The following is an 18,159-nucleotide window of genomic DNA, read 5'->3' on the forward strand; positions in this document are numbered from 1 at the left end:
ACTCCTTACTGGCATTCTGTTCCGCTGCCAGAAACCCAGATTAATTCTCAATGAATCCTTATACACATATCAACTCTTTCTTTGTCTGCTAGGGAAAGACATGCACACACAACACTGAGGTTACCCCTAGCTTGTTTAGGTGAAAAGGGAAGATTGAGGGGGAGAAAGGGAACAGGAGTCCTCTTGAAGATTGATACGCACCGCAAGGCCAAATCTCCTCAAGCTGAAAATAAGGGGTCATTAAAGCGAAATGGTTGACAATGATTTTGGTTTTAGGATTTGGACACTGTTTTATTAGCCGTCCATATTAATGAGTCAATTAATTCCCATTCGTCTTCCTCGCCAACTGGTCCTCTGTTTGTTTTTGCCTGACCTTTTCATTTTAGACGCATTTCACGCTCCGCTCGCTTTAAGCACTTACTCCATACTGCGTTTCCCATAGCCGCCTCGTCCAAAAAAGGGAGTTTTTTTTTTTTTTTATGTGTTTAGCGTCTCTCCCCCTCTTTCTTTTACTGTCTCTCCCTCCATCTCTCTTCAGCTCTCTTTCTCTCTCTCTCTCCCTCCCTCTCTCTCTCCCTCCCTCCATCCCCCACCTCTCTCGCTCTCTCTCTCTCTCTCTCTCTCTCCCCCTCTGTCAGCATGCCGGGTGGATGTATCCTATTCCAGATATGACAGGAAATATGCTATTACAGCATGCTGAGCGTTTGCCTGACAGCGTTCACAATAAAACAGCTACATTTCCCTTCCATTAGGTTCTCTGTAAAAACCCTTCTCTCTAATGTATGAACATCCCATGTTATACACATAAAGACTTTGACTTAAAGTAGCCCCCCAGAACCACATAACATTTTAGCCTCGGTCTGCATTTCATTCAGTTAGTTATGAGGACAGGATAAATAATTGAAAAGTGCAGCTGGACTGTGTACAATTTTGTAAGGGATGCCTCCGAAATGAGATTAATCAGTGCGGCAGGCATTGTGGGGAAAGTTTGTGCTGAATGCCTGACAGTCCTGCTCTTTCTCTCATTTCAAATGTTGGCAGGCTAGCAGGAATCTCCAAGGGAAATGCGCTCCTTTCATACTTGAGTAATTGATGAATTGTATGCAATATGCAAACGAGATTCCATAAATCTTGTGAATGACAGCTTAATTTATATGAGCAGTAATGAATGCAGGATTATATTTTAATTAAATATCCTCAAAGGCACCCTGACTCGGTAAGTTTTTTAAAGCCTTGTTTTGAAGACGTGTTTCATATGTATCGCAGTTCATGAAAAAGAGAGATCAGTCAGTGTGTGGTTGGATTAAATTTCCTCACAGTTTGAAGATAAGACTTGCTCTGTTTTGCCGAACCAAAGGGATTTGCAATTAATAAATATTGGGTAGGAGTAAAAATAAAAAATAATATCATATCTCACAATCTCATTTAGGCTTTCCTGGAACTGTTGACTCTCATACATTTGATTAACAGCGTTTTACTTTTAGCCCTATCTGATTTATAACATTTGGTACAGTATCTTTTTAATTAAGGGAATCAGCCATTAGGCATGGAAAAGCCAACCAATTAGGAGTTAGCTCATCAATTCCCAGGATGTAGGAAGTAGTCTGCTTATTCATTATCACAGACCGTAGAACTCATGTTAAACAAAATAAACTTCACAATTATCATTTTTTCTATTATTATTATTATTATTTTGCCTTTATTTAAGTAGGGAGTCACCATTGAGAACTGTGTCTATTTCATAAGCAATTTCATAAGACAACATCAAAATAAAATACAGTATAAAACAAGTAAAATTCAGCACATTCCACAATAAGAAGGTCCCCAATCAATAAGTGCTTTCAAACAAGTGTAATGGAGTTTAAATTGAGTTTAAGTTCTAAAGGAACTTGTCAGTAGCTAGCAAACCAGACATGTCATAAGTAATATGTCCTCTTAGGTGACATGTACAGTAGATTACATATAACTACACTAATTTGAAAGAGACCATGTTGAGCATACAGCACCGTACCAGCATGGGTCTGGTTGATTTCATGACAGAGTACAGTATAGGTAACTACAGCAAAGGAAGGAACCACATTACATTTACATTTTAGTCATTTAGCAGACGCTCTTATCCAGAGCGACTTACATTTAGTGAGTGCATACATTTTTTCATACTGACGCCCCGTGGGAAATGAACCCACAACCCTGGCGTTGCAAGTGCCATGCTCTACCAACTGAGCTACAGGGGACACACAAACACATTCCAATATTTACTTGGGCAGGCTTTCCTCTGTGCCACTGTGCTATCTGATAGCCCTACCCACCATCTTGCTAATCAGTCTGTTACCACAGACAAAAGGAACCAGGAAGGAAGAACACTCTCAGAACCCCCCATTCATCTAATCTGAACACCATGGATCCATCCCAAATAGCTCTCTATTCCCTATATAGTGCACTACTTTTCAACAGGGCCCATAGTACTGTACTATATAGGGAATAGGGTGTCATTTGGGACATATCACATACACTCTTAGAAAAAAAGTGCTATCTAGAACATAAAAGGGTTCTTTGGGTGTCCCCATAGGAGAACCCTTTGTACAACCCTTTCCACAGAGGGTTCTACCTAGAACCAAAAAGGGTTATCCTATGGGGACAGCCGAAGAACCCTTTAGGAACCCTTTTTTTCTAAGAGTGTAGAGTAGAGCTGGGCACGAAAGCAGGATCTAAAGACAAGCAGTAGCCTTTTAAAAGTGTATTGTAGTGGGATTGATGCTGCTAACTCTATACCCTTCTTTGATTCCACTGCATTTGATCTGTGATATATTGTTCCAAGACAAAAGTCTCACAGTTTACCAAGGGATGCAGCTGTTCCGGCTGCTAATAGGATTGAATGGGGTTTTGATACACACACACACACACATGCACAAACACACAGACAGACAGACACACACACAGAGACAGACAAACACACAGAGAGACAGACAGACAGACACACACACACAGGGACACAATAATAATGCAGATACTGTATCTGGATCTGATAAGGGAAACGTGGCTGCCTGTGTGAGGGACTATTTGACAGGTGTGAGGAAAAGCTGATGGAAATACAGCAACAGAGGCTCAATGCAAATAAATGATACAGATAAGAGATAAGGGAGAGGATGGATGGATGGATGGATGGATGAGAAAAAAAGATGGATGGATGAATATGTTCTCATGTATCACTATGTGATCCTTTGTGAGATTTCTTATGTGTCCCAATTTGTGGGACTGGGATGGGTGAAAAGCAAATGTCCTGTTTAGGAACAAAGGGGGAAGTGGGGTAAGTTGAGCCAAAGGGGTAAGTTGAGCCACCCTTGTTTCTATGAAACCATACACAAAATGTATAATTTGATCAAATATTTAGGAAGAGGTCATGATTTCATGGAGTCTGTGATGGAAGAAACCACATGGAAAAAGTGGTAAGCAAGTTAGGTAAAAAAATGTATAATGAATTTCTTGTGTTAGAGGTTTCATAATGCTTGTATCTAAACCGAAGTAGATCATTGTTCTATACATCAGTTGGGGTCTCTATAAGCTTAAATATGAGGTCCTAAACCAAGCATTAAAGTGATGTGGGCTAATATAGTCCAAATTAAATTAAGAAATAAGAAATATCAGGGTTAGGGTTAGAGTTAGGGATATACAGTACCAGTCAAACGTTTGGACAGACCTACTCATTCAAAAAAATAACTTTTCTTTTTTTTTTACTATTTCTTTAATTGTATAATAATAGTGAATATATCAAAAACAATGAAATAACACGTATGGAATCATGTAGTAACCAAAATAGTGTTAAAGAAATCAAAATGTATTTTATATTTGAGATTCTTCAAATAGCCACCCTTTGCTTTGATGACAGCTTTGCACACTCTTGGCATTCTCTCAACCAGCTTCACCTGGAATGCTATTCCAACAGCCTTGAAGGAGTTCCCACATATGCTGAGCACTGTTTGGCTGCTTTTCCTTCACTCTGCCGTCCGACTCATCCCAAACCATCTCAATTGGGTTGAGGTCAGGTGATTGTGAAGGACAGGTTATCTGATGCACCACTCCATCACTCTCCATCTTGGTGAAATAGCCCTTACACAACCTGGAGGTGTGTTTGGCCACTAATGATATTCCCACTAAGCCCAAACCAGATGGGAAGGTGTATCGCTGCAGAATGCTGTGGTAGCCGTGCTGGTTAAGTGTGCCTTGAATTCTAAATAAATCACAGACAGTGTCACCAGCAAAGTACCCCCACACCATAACACCTCCTCCTCCATGCTTTATGGTGGGAACTACACATGCGGAGATCATCTGTTCAGCGTCTCACAATGACTCGGCGGTTTGAACCAAAAATCTCAAATTTGGACTCCAGACCTAAGGACACATTTCCACCGATCTAATGTCCATTGCTTATGTTTCTTGGCCCAGGCAGGTCTTTTCTTCTTATTGGTGTCCTTTAGTAGTGGTTTCTTTGCAGCAATTCAACCATGATGGCCTGATTCAGACAGTCCCCTCTGAACAGTTGATGTTGAGATGTGTCGGTTACTTGAACTCTGTGAAGCATTTATTTGGGCTACAATTTCTGAGGCTGGTAACTCTGATGAAGTTATCCTCTGCAGCAGAGGTAACTCTTGGTCTTCCATTCCTGTGGCGATCCTCATGAGAGCCATTTTCATCATAGCGCTTAATGGTGTTTGCGACAGCACTTGAAGAAACTTTAAAAGTTCTTAAAATGTTCCGTTTTGACTGACCTTCATGTCTTACAGTAATGATGGACTGTCGTTTCTCTTTGCTTATTTGAGCTGTTCTTGCCATAATATGGACTTGGTAGTTTACCAAATAGGGCTATCTTCTGTATACCCCCCTACCTTGTCACAACACAACTGATTGGCTCAAACACATTAAGAAGGAAAGAAATTCCACAAATTAACTTTTAAGAATGCACACCTGTTAATTGAAATGCATTCCAGGTGACTACCTCATGAAGCTGGTTGAGAGAATGCCAAGAGTGTGCAAAGCTGTCATCAAGGCAAAGGGTGGCTATTTGAAGAATCTCAAATATAAAATATATTTTGATTTGTTTTACATTTTTTTGGTTACTACATGATTCCATATGTGTTATTACATAGTTTTGATGTCTTCACTATTATTCTACAATGTAAAAATTTTTACAAATTAAGAAAAACGTATGAATGAGTAGGTGTGTCCAAACTTTTGACTGGTAGTGTGTGTAGATATTTTGTTATAAAGAATACTTTCTAACAAGATATGACAAATTGATGCTTAACCCCCTAAGGTCTTTGTCCGTGCCCCCTGATTTCTGTTTTTTTTCTCCATTGGATGCGTCTCAATCCACCGCATCCGCATATGTCGCACTTCCTCATCTGTGGTGAAAAGTGACAGAGCTAGAGCGGGATTTGTCAGACCATGAGACATCCCGAAAATCGGTCTTCTCACAAAATCGTCTGTAGCGTCTGAATGGTTTGGCCTATGGTTTTCTCAGTTTTGCTCTACGACCCCAACAAGCGTATTGGGACTTGTCTGAAGTCGGTACTGCCGAACTGCCAACTTCTGTCTGTAGCGTCCGAACAGTTTGGGCTACACACTAATATGACCCCACTGTGAAAAGGTGAGACTCTCATGAATACGTACATGTCGGTTGTTTGAATGGAAGTATCAATGGAGACTGTTTAGTGCCAAAAATAAAGGGTTAAATACATGTAAAAAGAAATTTTTATTTTTTTTTCCTGATCTTTCTTGTGTCTCTCAGAACAAACTTCCTTTAGATTTTTTTTGGGGGGGACTATCTGTTGTTCCATGTAGTGAATATATTATTCAATGCGTTTTTGTGGGTGGCAAGGTAGCTTAGCAGTTAAACTGGATCGAATCCCCGAGCCGACTAGGTGAAAAATCTGTCAATGTGCCCTTGAGCAAGGCACTTACCCTAATTGCTCCTGTAAGTCGCTCTGGATAAGAGCGTCTGGTAAATTACTAAAATGTAAAGGCTAATAGCAGTAAGGCCAAAAAAAATGTTTCATCAAATAATTGTTTTATACATATTTTTTTTCACTCTCCCTCCCATTGTCTAATAAAATGTTATATTATCTCTTCCGAGTCGGCGAACGCTTCGGCGCGTTCAAATCGCGGGCCGGCTTTAGGACCGCGCAGCATCCAAACCAAGTGACGCAGAGGGCTGCCGTCGATTTCATGCAGAAATGGAGACCCGAAGCTACGTTTTGAGTGTTTGTTTCATGTAAATACACCAACTAAAACCAAAGTTATGATAATTTCAATTCCATGAAAAAAGTGCGTCAAAATATGCGCTCTTTTATGAGCGCTTTGCATTTATTATAATAACTTTGTCGTATTTTGTGATAAAAAGGAACGGAAAAAAACGTGTGCTTGTGCTAACCCGGTTCTTCAGGATGCACACGAGTATATAAACATTCATTCCCATGACAACTAGCCATTGCGAAAGAACGAACGAGAGGAATTAGTTCAGTTCATGAGTAGTTTTGGAGAGTTTGATCAGAGAGGATCGCCTGGTCTTTGTGAAGTGGATGGATACGCGGGAGGTGTCGGTGTGCTCCACAATCCACCCAGCGTTTTCGGGCGAGACAATCAAGAGGAAGGTGAAGGAAGGACCTGGACGCTGGGTAGCAAAAGACATTCCCTGCCCTACCCCCATCATGGCCTACAATAAGTACATGGGAGGGGTTGACCTGTCAGACCAGCTTCTCCAGTATTACTCAACCCATCGCAGAACTGCTCGCTGGTACCGTACCCTCTTCCTGCATTTTTTGGACATGGGAACAACAAATGCATACATCCTGCACTGTGACATCAGTGCGACCCAACAGGTCACACCCATGACGCACAAGAACTTTGTGGCAGAACTTGTGGCCCAGCTGTGCGGAGTGACCCAGACAGGGGTTCCACTTCAAAAAAGCACCAGCCATGTTTCTGTGGCCATTGCCAATGTTGCAGAGGCCAAAGACAAAGCCACAGCAGGCCGCAGGGTTTGTCAACGCTGTAAACAAGTTGACAAGAAGAGGTTTGTCACACCATGGAAGTGCAAGGCCTGTGATGTGGCTCTCTGTGTCATTGTGGACAGGAACTGTTTTGAAGAGTGGCACAAATAGGGTAAAGGCCAGTGGCTATACCTACTTTTTTTGTAAATAGTTGTGTATTGCTTGTATATATCTCAAGAATACTTTTATATGTTCATATTTGCACTTTGTGGTTCAATTTGAAGCTTTTTTTTTCATTTTGGACAGAAACTGTTTTGAGGAGTGGCACAAAAAGGTTTAGGGTTAGAATAGAAGAAAAACGCCAGTGGTTATACCTACTTTTTATTGTAAATAGTTATTTATTGCTTGTATATATCACCAAAATACTTTTATATGTTCATATTTGCACCTTGTGGTTCAATTTGAAGCTTTTTAAATGCTTGGTTCACCATGTTTGAGGGTTTTACAATAAAAAAACCATCTTTTTTCTAAACGGACTTTGTGTTTTCTGTGTGTGTTTGGGTCCAGTGTGTTGAAATAGTATGTCAAAGTGAAAAACTTACTAACAGATCATATAGGTGAGGTTGTGCTGAAAAAAAAGATACCCAACATTGGTCTGGTAAACATTTCTTTATGTAGTATATCAGGGCAAAATTGAAGGTACCCAAAAACGGCCAAAAAAGCTCCAGACTCCGAAGAGTTATATATTTCCAAAATAGGTTTTACATCCCAAACAACAAAAATAAACAACATGACGGTATACTTAATTGTCAATTCCTTCCCATTACTAAAGTTAAACATTTAATTTGAGTTTGCTTCCCCTCTACCAACAATACTTTCTTATCTGCAGGGATGGTAAATTGCGCGTTGTTTACAACCCAGCCTTGTTATCCCTGTCCTTCAATCAAACACAGAGATAACCTCTTCAGGGAATTGCGTATTAGAGCAACTCGATTGAACAGAATAAAAATATATAAATTCAGCACATTTAGCCCTGATGTTTCTATCTAAATGGCTTCCCACCACTTTCTTTTTTTTTTCCCTGACTGTTTTTCTTTGACCGTCGAGAACGTAAGGACCTGCACTTTTGTTCTATCAATAAGACCTTGTTTCCATCGCTGGTAGTGGTCACCACCTCAGCAAACCAATTAATGGGCCTCACTTGGCTATCTCCGGGCGAAGAAATGAAAAATAAACTCCAGATAATCCCTCAGTTAAAAGGTTATGTGGGGGCGATAAAAGCTATTTTGTTAATTTATTTACTCGCTGCTCTGCCGAGATAAAGAAAAGGAACAATTAGGGAATTCTAGGTGAGAGATTTTGAAAAGGGCAATGACGTTGGGTTAATATTTTATAAGGCTTGATTGGCAGAGGCCTGGAGAGGGGAAGCTTTGTTTACACACAGAATGATTCCGTTAGTCATTGCCTTTCATAGATGTCAAACAGAACCAGGAGATAAAAAGGTCAATGGCTCGATTTGAGGCAACACAAAATAATACTTGGGTAAACCTGATTTGAGTCTGACATAATGCATACACATTGACCCAGACTAGGCCTACATCTGAAGATGTCCCTTTTAGATGATTTGTAAGGAAAGGCTTGCTTACTTGGAGATAAGAAATCAGCATTTTATAGTTTGAATTGATTTCTAATAGATCATGATCAGTACATTTGACGTCATTCCGCGGAACAATCATAATCACATCATTTGCCGAAACAAGATCCCTTTCATTCGTAGCTGTTGTCGACTGGAAAGTCTGATAGAGGTGCACTGTTGCGTCATGCGATCTAAAAGACTGATGTGATATCTGATGTATTGTTATTATACAGTATCACCTCATGTCTGCTTCCTGTAAAAGGGGGTGAGAACATGAATTTAATTATTGGGCTTTTATTGCGTTGTTGCTTTGAAATTGGACCCGCACTGTGGAGTGTATTGTTGGGCCTTGTGTAATCTGATTGCCTGGGCAGTGTAGTGTTTTAGATAGTATCAGGGTCCCCGACATTTACTGTTCAGTCAACACAGACCCAGTCCATTAAAGGAAGTGTGGTGGTTCAGGGAAAGTTCAGCCACTATTTTGTTTTCACCATGGTAGCAAAACAGCGAAAGGAGAGCAAGGAAGAATTCCTCGATTCGTAACATATTTTGCTGGCCCACGTCCCCTGGGTTGGTGGGGTCCTATTTGGTTTCCAGAGTTATGAGACCCCACTGGTTATCTGTTGAGGAAACACAAAAGGAGGAGTGGCTGTTATTATTTGATGTTTAAAGGGCTGGTTCACCCAAATTATAGAGACACTTCACCCACATTTCCAAATTACTTATACAATGAAAGCAGTCTATGGACAAATCCACACTTTGGTTTTACTTACCTAGCCATTAACCACTAATATTAGCATTTCAAACCCCAAAACTCCAAATAAAAGTAAATGTACCCTAAAATGCATTACATTAATTAATATCTCAAAGTCTGTGCAGTACAATAACTTGGTTTGGTAAGTTACGTTGAGATGATTTGCGTATGACATTTTAAAGCATGATACTTTTGTCTATAGGTCTAGATACAGCACTTTCTTGATCAACCAAATACTGTATCCCAATCTTATTGTCTTTCATTTAAACCATCTCTCCCTGCAATAATGCCCTACCTCTGAGGAGTGAAGTTCAAATGCCCTCAGTGTCTCTTAATACAATTCTTTCAGGACCTGTACTATATGATGAAAAGTATGGGTTATACACCCGATGGCTAAAATAAGTGAACATTAAATTGAAATGAATTGAATATATCAAATATATAAAACCATACATTGCATCTGGTATATACACTGAGTATACCAAACATTAGAAACACCAAAAAATTGCATCAATTCATTGGGGCATGGACTCTACAGTTGAAGTCGGAAGTTTACATACACTTAGGTTGGAGTCATTAAAACTTGTTTTTCAACCACTCCACAAATGTCTTGTTAACAAACTATAGTTTTGGCAAGTCAGTTAGGACATCTACAGTGAGGGAAAAAAGTATGTGATCCCCTGTTGATGTTGTACGTTTGCCCACTGACAAATAAATTATCAGTCTATAATTTTAATGGTAGGTTTATTTGAACAGTGAGAGACAGAATAAAAAATAAAAATTCAGAAAAAAGCATGTCAAAAATGTTATACATTGATTTGCATTTTAATGAGGGAAATAAGTATTTGACCCCCTCTCAATCAGAAAGATTTCTGGCTCCCAGGTGTCTTTTATATAGGTAACGAGCTGAGATTAGGAGCACACTCTTAAAGGGAGTGCTCCTAATCTCAGCTTGTTACTTGTATAAAAGACACCTGTCCACAGAAGCAATCAATCAATCAGATTCCAAACTCTCCACCATGGCCAAGACCAAAGAGCTCTCCAAGGATGTCAGGGACAAGATTGTAGACCTACACAAGGCTGGAATGGGCTACAAGACGAGCTGGTGAGAAGGTGACAACAGTTGGTGCGATTATTCGCAAATGGAAGAAAGACAAAAGAACTGTCAATCTCCCTCGGCCTGGGGCTCCATGCAAGATCTCACCTCGTGGAGTTGCAATGATCATGAGAACGGTGAGGAATCATCCCAGAACTACACGGGATGATCTTGTCAATGATCTCAAGGCAGCTGGGACCATAGTCACCACAAAAACAATTGGTAACACACTACGCCGTGAAGGACTGAAATCCTGCAGCGCCCGCAATGTCTCCCTGCTCAAGAAAGCACATATACAGGGCCGTCTGAAGTTTGCCAATGAACATCTGAATGATTCAGAGGAGAACTGGGTGAAATTGTTGTGGTCAGATGAGACCAAAATCAAGCTCTTTGGCATCAACTCAACTCACCGTGTTTGGAGGAGGAGGAATGCTGCCTATGACCCCAAGAACACCATCCCCACCGTCAAACATTATGCTTTGGGGGTGTTTTTCTGCTAAGGGGACAGGACAACTTCACCGCATCAAAGTGACAATGGACGGGGCCATGTACCGTCAAATCTTGGGTGAGAACCTCCTTCCCTCAGCCAGGGCATTGAAAATGGGTTGTGGATGGGTATTCCAGCATGACAATGACCCAAAACACACGGCCAAGGCAACAAAGGAGTGGCTCAAGAAGAAGCACACTAAGGTGCTGGCGTGGCCTAGCCAGTCTCCAGACCTTAATCCCATAGAAAATATGTGGAGGGAGCTGAAGGTTCGAGTTGCCAAACGTCAGGCTCGAAACCGTGACAAAATCCCTCCTGAGATGTGTGCAAACGGGTGGCCAACTACAAGAAATGTCTGACCTCTGTGATTGCCAACAAGGCTTTTGCCACCAAGTACTAAGTCATGTTTTGCAGAGGTGTCAAATACTTATTTCCCTCATTAAAATGCTTATCAATTTCAAAAAATGTTGACATGCATTTTTTTCTGGATTTTTGTTGTTGTTGTTATTCTGTCTCTCACTGTTCAAATAAACCTACCATTAAAATTATAGACTGATCATGTCTTTGTCAGTGGGCAAACGTACAAAATCAGCAGGGGATCAAATACTAGCGTGTGAGAGCAAGGAGGCCTACAAACCTGACTCAGTTACATCAGTTCTGTCAAGAGGAATGGGCCAAAATTCACCCAACTTATTGTGGGAAGCTTGTGGAAGGCTACCCGAAACATTTGACCCAAGTTAAACAATTTAAAGGCAATGCTACCAAATACTAATTGAGTGTATGTAAACTTCTGACCCACTGGGAATGTGATGAAATAAATAAAAGCTGAACTAAATCATTCTCTCTACTATTATTCTGACATTTCACATTCTTAAAATAAAGTGGTGATCCTAACTGACCTAAGACAGGGAATTTTTACTAGGATTAAATGTCAGGAATTGTGAAAAACTGAGTTTAAATGTATTTGGCTAAGGTGTATGTAAACTTCCGACTTCAACTGTACAAGGTGTCGAATGTGTTCCACAGGGATGCTGGCCCATGTTGACTCCAATGCTTCCCACAGTTGTGTCAAGTTGGCTGGATGTCCTTTGGGTGGTGGACCATTCTTGAAACACACGGGAAACTGTTGCGCATGAAAAACCCAGCAGCGTTGCAGGTCTTGACACAAACCGATGCGCCTGGCACCTGCTACCATACCCTGTTCAAAGGCACTTAAATATTTTATCTTGCCCATTCACCCTTTGAATGGCACACATACACAATCCATGTCTTAATTGTCTCAAGTCTTAAAAAATCATTCTTTAACCTGTCTCCTCCCCTTCATCTACACTGATTGAAGTGGATTTAACCAGTGACATCAATAAGGGATCCGAGCTTTCACCTGGATTCACCTGGTCAGTCTATGTGATAGAAAGAGCAGGTGTTTTGTATAGTCAATGTATATGTATATATATATTGCATATTCCAAATTCCATATGGAGAATTTACAATCATGCTAAATTTAGCCAAGGCTAATATACATTATTGAGGTGCATGGTTATTAAGATGCATGGTTATTAATTATGTTCCAGACGTACTGCACTTCATGACCACAACGTGCAGTGGCCCAATGATATCTGTTTCAGATGACACTTCTAATTTTGTTGTGGTACAGCTTTCACCACCAGTGCTGTGTAGTCCATTACATCCCAAGTTGAAATGCTACCCCTCTAAATACACAGACATATCGTCTTATAGCCTATCTAAACATTACTTCTACTAAACTGTTCCTTTCTACCGGCACCCCCATCCTCTGGTCCCCTCTGGCCATCAGATCCAAAGTCGATGTGACATTTTCTGTCCACTGGAGTTTTTCTGCTTTTAGTTTTGTTTGAAAAAAGCCTTTTACCCATCACATGCACTCTATTGAGGTCTTTTATAAATAATTCAGATGGACTACAAGTGAAAGTGATGACAGTAAAACTGTCTGAGATTTCTCCCTCTCATAAGATCAAAGAGGTGGTGGCTCTGTAGAAATGGGAATTACATTTCCAGACGTCCCCAGGTTGAACGGACACTTATTTGTTCGCGCTCTCTCTCTCTCTTCTTTCATCTCTCTCTCTTTCTCTCTATCTCTCTCTCTCTCTCTCTCTCTCTCTCTCTCTCTCTCTCTCTCTCTCTCTCTCTCTCTCTCTCTCTCTCTCTCTCTCTCTCTCTCTCTCTCTCTCTCTCTCTCTCTCTCTCTCTCTCTCTCTCTCTCTCTCTCTCTCTCTCTCTCTCTCTCTCTCTCTCTCTATCTATCTATCTATCTATCTATCTATCTATCTATCTATCTCTCTCTCTCTCTCTCTCTCTCTCTCTCTCTCTCTCTCTCTCTCTCTCTCTCTCTCTCTCTCTCTCTCACTCTAACTCTCTCTTTCTCTCTCTGTATCTACATCTCTCTCTCTTATTTGTGTGTGAATCAGATAAAGTGTAAGGGAGAGAGTACTTAGGCTGCATAGAGGTAAATGACTAAAATGTAATTGTAAATGTAATAAAGAAAAAGGACTGAATAGATTAAACTTCTGAGACTGTATGAACTGACACACCACTGACACTGCACTGTGTTGGACCATTTATCATTGTCGGAAATGTCAATTGAGTTCAACTTCTACTCCTGTTGTTTGAGCATGAAACCTATTTTCATATATTTCAATAAACTACTTTATATTTCAATAATGCTGTTGATAGCATAGTTTCGAATATTCACTTTTCGAAGATCTGAGGAGACGATTCCATGCAAAATGTTGACGATGATGTGATGAAATGCTACAGTATACCTGCTAACTGTGGTCTTCTATAGAAGTGGAATATATAGTTTTTCTCCGGTATGGGGAAGGGAAAAGTAGTGTTGCTTAAAATGGACTATTATCACTGATAATGCATGAAGCCAATATGTCGCCAGTATCATGACTTGGCAATTCATCTCCCCAAAGACACCTCTTCAGTCCACGTCCCATCATGGAATGTGCCTTATAAAATCCCTGCGTCTTGACTATATCATCATATTGTTGCCATTAAACACCATAGGCTTTTTCAAACTATAACTAAGCCAGCTAAAGTTTATATCGATTTTGATTCAAAGCTTATTAATAAGTGGCTGAGTAAGATATGGGGGGAATACATACACAGGGTACATCAGCTCAGCTCTGAAAGTAAGCCAGAGGAGTCATTTATCACGTCCAAATCTGGCTCCTTCTCGTTTCCAGTAATAGAAGGGGGCCCATCAGAAATATCCAACAAGTCTGAATCACCAAATTACCTCGTCTCTCCACCACCTCCCAGCTACGGCGTCACATTAAATCAAACAAGCGGAACATTTCCTAAGGCAGCCAGTGGCTTTTAATTTCCTGAAGAACCTTAACATATCATTCATTACCAGAACTACACATATTTGGCTTTTTTTTCCAAAGTCCCATAAATCAATAGTGGGGCCTGACTGCAATAATTATAACAAGTTAACATGTAATTTCCAGGCAGAGAGAGCTGCTAGCGCGCCACGGCCTCTGCTAGGTTTTACCATATGAAAGTGAGGCAATTCAAATAGTGTGCTCGGATATTAATACGCGGGAGCAGGTAACGAGGTACGGCCAATGAATTATGCATCAAATAGTGGTTGATCTTCAGTAAAGGAAATAAATTCAGCGTGTAATCAAATTAGTTACGGGAAGTCTATTATGTTGGAGCTGCGGAAAGCAACTGTCCTTGAAAAGGGAATTTATTTACAGTACCGTGTTTTGTTGGCTCTCTGGAATGGAATTGCATTCTGCAGTGGTCCAAAATGTTAACGCCTTCCTCTCCCTCCCTCTCTTTCTCCTACTCTCACTCTCTCCTCCCTCTCTTTGTAAATGTAGTTTTTCGCTCTCTCCGTCATCTCTATACCTCTTCATCCATCTCAGTTTCTATCCTTCTACCTATTCCTCCCCAGTGTCATATGTCTCTTACTCTGTAACATCTCTCTTTCTCTCCCTATTTCACCCTCCTCTCTCCTTCACTCATCCCCCCTTCTCTCGCTCAGCTCCCTGACCTACATCTACTTATCCCTATTAAATGTTTCCCTCCATTCTCTTTAATTTTTTAGGGTGGAGTGGGGGGGGGTTTCACAGACGAGTATTGAGGGGTATTGAGGATTGTTTTTAGGTAACTGAAGATGTCTCAATAGAGAGCATTACAAGTTAATGTCCTCTTTCTTCTGTCTCTCCCAGCTCCAGACCAGGCAGACCTCCTAAGAGGACCCAGAGTGTGACATCATCAGAGAACCCTCACATCATGCCTCACTCTGTCCCCGGCCTCTTGTCCCCCGGAACCTTCCCATCCTCAGGTATGTACTGTAGTTACACACAAACACACACAAACACAGACGCATGCATACATGCAAGTGCACACTAACAATCACATACACACACACATGTGCAAACACACATGAGCCATGCACACACACACACACGCACACGCAAACACACACACATACAGTATTTGCACATAGTCAATGTATACATACACCCACACTTGTGCTCTCACACACACATATGCACACGTTAAGCATACACACACTCGCCACTGAAACAATCCTCCATACCCACAGCACTCCCCGCCTCCCTCTCCTTGTCCTTGTCCTTGTCCTCTAAACTGCAAGCAGAGCGAAGTGACGTATGCACACACAACCAACAGACAACCACCAGACAACCATCAGAAAACCAGCCGGGGGGGGGGGGAGAGAGAGAGAGAGAGAGAGAGAGAGAGAGAGAGAGAGAGAGAGAGAGAGAGAGAGAGAGAGAATAAAACACTGTATTCTTTTGGAACTTCTGAGTGTAATGTTTACTGTTCATTTTTATTGTTTATTTCACTATTGTTTACTATCTACTTCACTTGCTTTGGCAATGTTAACATATGTTTCCCATGCCAATATATCCCTTAAATTGAATTGAGAGAGAGCGAGAGAGACAGAGAGGGAGAATAAATTGGAGTGACATCCTTTTCTCTCAGATTATTTTCAGTAGATGCTGCGTTTTGCCTTGAGAGCATTGTAATTAGTGCGATTAAATCCACTCCACTGGTGTATGTACATAGGCATGGGTGATGCTAAAGCAAGCTTTATCGCCACAAGAATCAACAACAACCGTTTGTGCCCTAACGTGCCCCCGGGCGAGTCTTATTGCAGCTAATGCTTTTGTTCTATTTGTGGCTGGTTGCATTGTGACGGCTTTGATGTCGCTGGCAGTAAGTGATCTGATTTGCATATTTAGTTTTCCCCCCTCATTTATTTAGATTTTTCCATCTTTAATAATATTGTACTGTCATTAGGGTTCTCTTAACTCTTAGTTTTGCTGTATTTAGCCATCTTGCAAGAAACAACTACAGTACATATAATTTGCTTTTTTTTCTCTGTAATCTTACAAGTTTGCCTCCAAGATCTTGCTACACTCGAGTAGTTCTGAAAATCTTCCTACCTTACACACACATTGTCTCATCGCTAAAAAACAGCATGGGAGTGAGTTATTTTCTTTCAAAGGCAAAAAAAAAAAAAAAAAACATTCACCTGAGAAGTGTTTGAAATTCAATAGCAGACAGAGATTGGCCACATCCTTAAGAATGGAGGCTCACAGATCAACGCCCAGCTTTGAACTCTGGGAGTGTGGTGAGGTCACAGACTATCTGTGTCTTGTTTGGAATAGGGTGGGGGGTGGGGGGGGGACTCAAAGGCCATTCGGAACAGCAAAGCAGGACAAAGATGAGAAAGCCATGGTTTTATTTAGTGGAACATAAAGCAACATAAAATCCTTTTGATATCCCTCCCCTTCAAGCCCAGAGGGAGCCTATGATCTTGACATTTAGTCAGGGTATTCAGGAGAGCGAGATAAAGTAATTGAGTTTTTTTGTCCCCTCATAACTGCCTTTCTATGTGTGGCGCAAAAGCCAAGATGACTGAACTTTCTACCTAACTGGCTTCTGTGGTTTGATTATGGTACAAATGCAGTTTGTAACAAAGTTATGACAAATGACACTTAAAAATGATGCAAAGTGATCATAGATAGTAGTTTGCTTACTAGCAATGGAATACTACTCAGGCCCCCTGTCTCTGCAGAGCAGATGACTCCATATAAAAAAAAATCTGCCCTGAAAATTCCCCCCATGATGCATTGCACCAAATCTGGCAAATCACCCAATAACCCAATCTCCACATATGGCCGCCTGGGGGCTTTAAGTGAATTGACATAACTAATGCGTGGAAACTTCACTCAGAGAGGGTCACATATATTGTTCAACCAATGAAGGTTCTTTGAAAATTGGGACTTTTTTAGTTTTGTAGTGCCAAAGTTGAGATACAGTACATTTTGAAAGTGTGCTTTCCACACAATGACTCAATGACAAAAATTTTGAGAAAGCTTATTTATGTAAGACACATTGTTGACATGTGTATGTTTTGCCCTTAACACCAGTTCCATTTAGGGAAGAGCGTCTTTGCTCGTGTGTGTGCGTGTGTGTGTGTGCGTGTGTGTGCGTGTGTGCATTTGTGTGCTTTCGTGCAAGTTTATGTGTGTGCTTGTGTGTGCTTGTGTGTGTGTGTGTGCATGCATCTATGTGTGCTCATGTGTGTTTGTGTCTGTGTGTGTGTGTATGTGTGTATGTGTGTGTGTGTTCATGTGCATGTGGGTGCGCTCCAGGGATTGGGGTTGCTCTGGAGTCTTTCCAGTTGCTGATGCATTACAGGCAGATTGGCCCCCTAAATCGGATTAGATGCCGTGGACTGACACCACACATAGATTACATTTCCTTTACCGTAGAGAGGCCTTCTGAACAGCCTGCATTCAGAGACTCACGCTCTGGCCACTACCTAGGCACCCAGCTTCACAACAATATCCCCCACACACACACAACTTCCCACCCAACGTCCCCTTCCAGCATCCAGTTCGCCGCTGGTCATAAGGTTTGTGCGTGTCTGTAATGGATACACAATTTCAAGTGCCGCGGGTGCGGTGTATCCGAGGACTCTCAGAACTCCAAAACCCCAGTTTGTCACTGCCACTACCGCCGCCACAGCCAGCCCATGCATAAAATTAAGCTCTCCCATATACATGCTCATTGACATGGACTGTCTCTCCTCTCTGCTACTTAGCTTAACCTCTGCATCTGATCAACAGTTTTAGTTACTGTTTCAGCGCTGCATGTAAGAGTAGAGAG

The 18,159-nt window shown here is 41.2% G+C and overlaps 1 protein-coding gene across 1 annotated transcript in view; it reads left to right on the forward strand.

Annotated features, from left to right (window-relative positions):
• The window catches only part of LOC311143383 (dachshund homolog 1-like), a gene marked incomplete at its 5' end in the record, with an annotated part of 259,085 nt that overhangs the window by 121,983 nt on the left and 118,943 nt on the right, over positions 1 to 18,159 (forward strand). Inside the window, one exon of the mRNA XM_084179218.1 lies at positions 15,183 to 15,307. Coding sequence (XP_084035344.1) covers positions 15,183 to 15,307 — 125 coding nt within the window. The remainder of the gene's footprint in view (positions 1 to 15,182; positions 15,308 to 18,159) is intronic.

This window comes from Coregonus lavaretus (assembly GCF_964263955.1).
Source record: "Coregonus lavaretus genome assembly, chromosome: 16".
NCBI classification, from domain to species: domain Eukaryota; kingdom Metazoa; phylum Chordata; class Actinopteri; order Salmoniformes; family Salmonidae; genus Coregonus; species Coregonus lavaretus.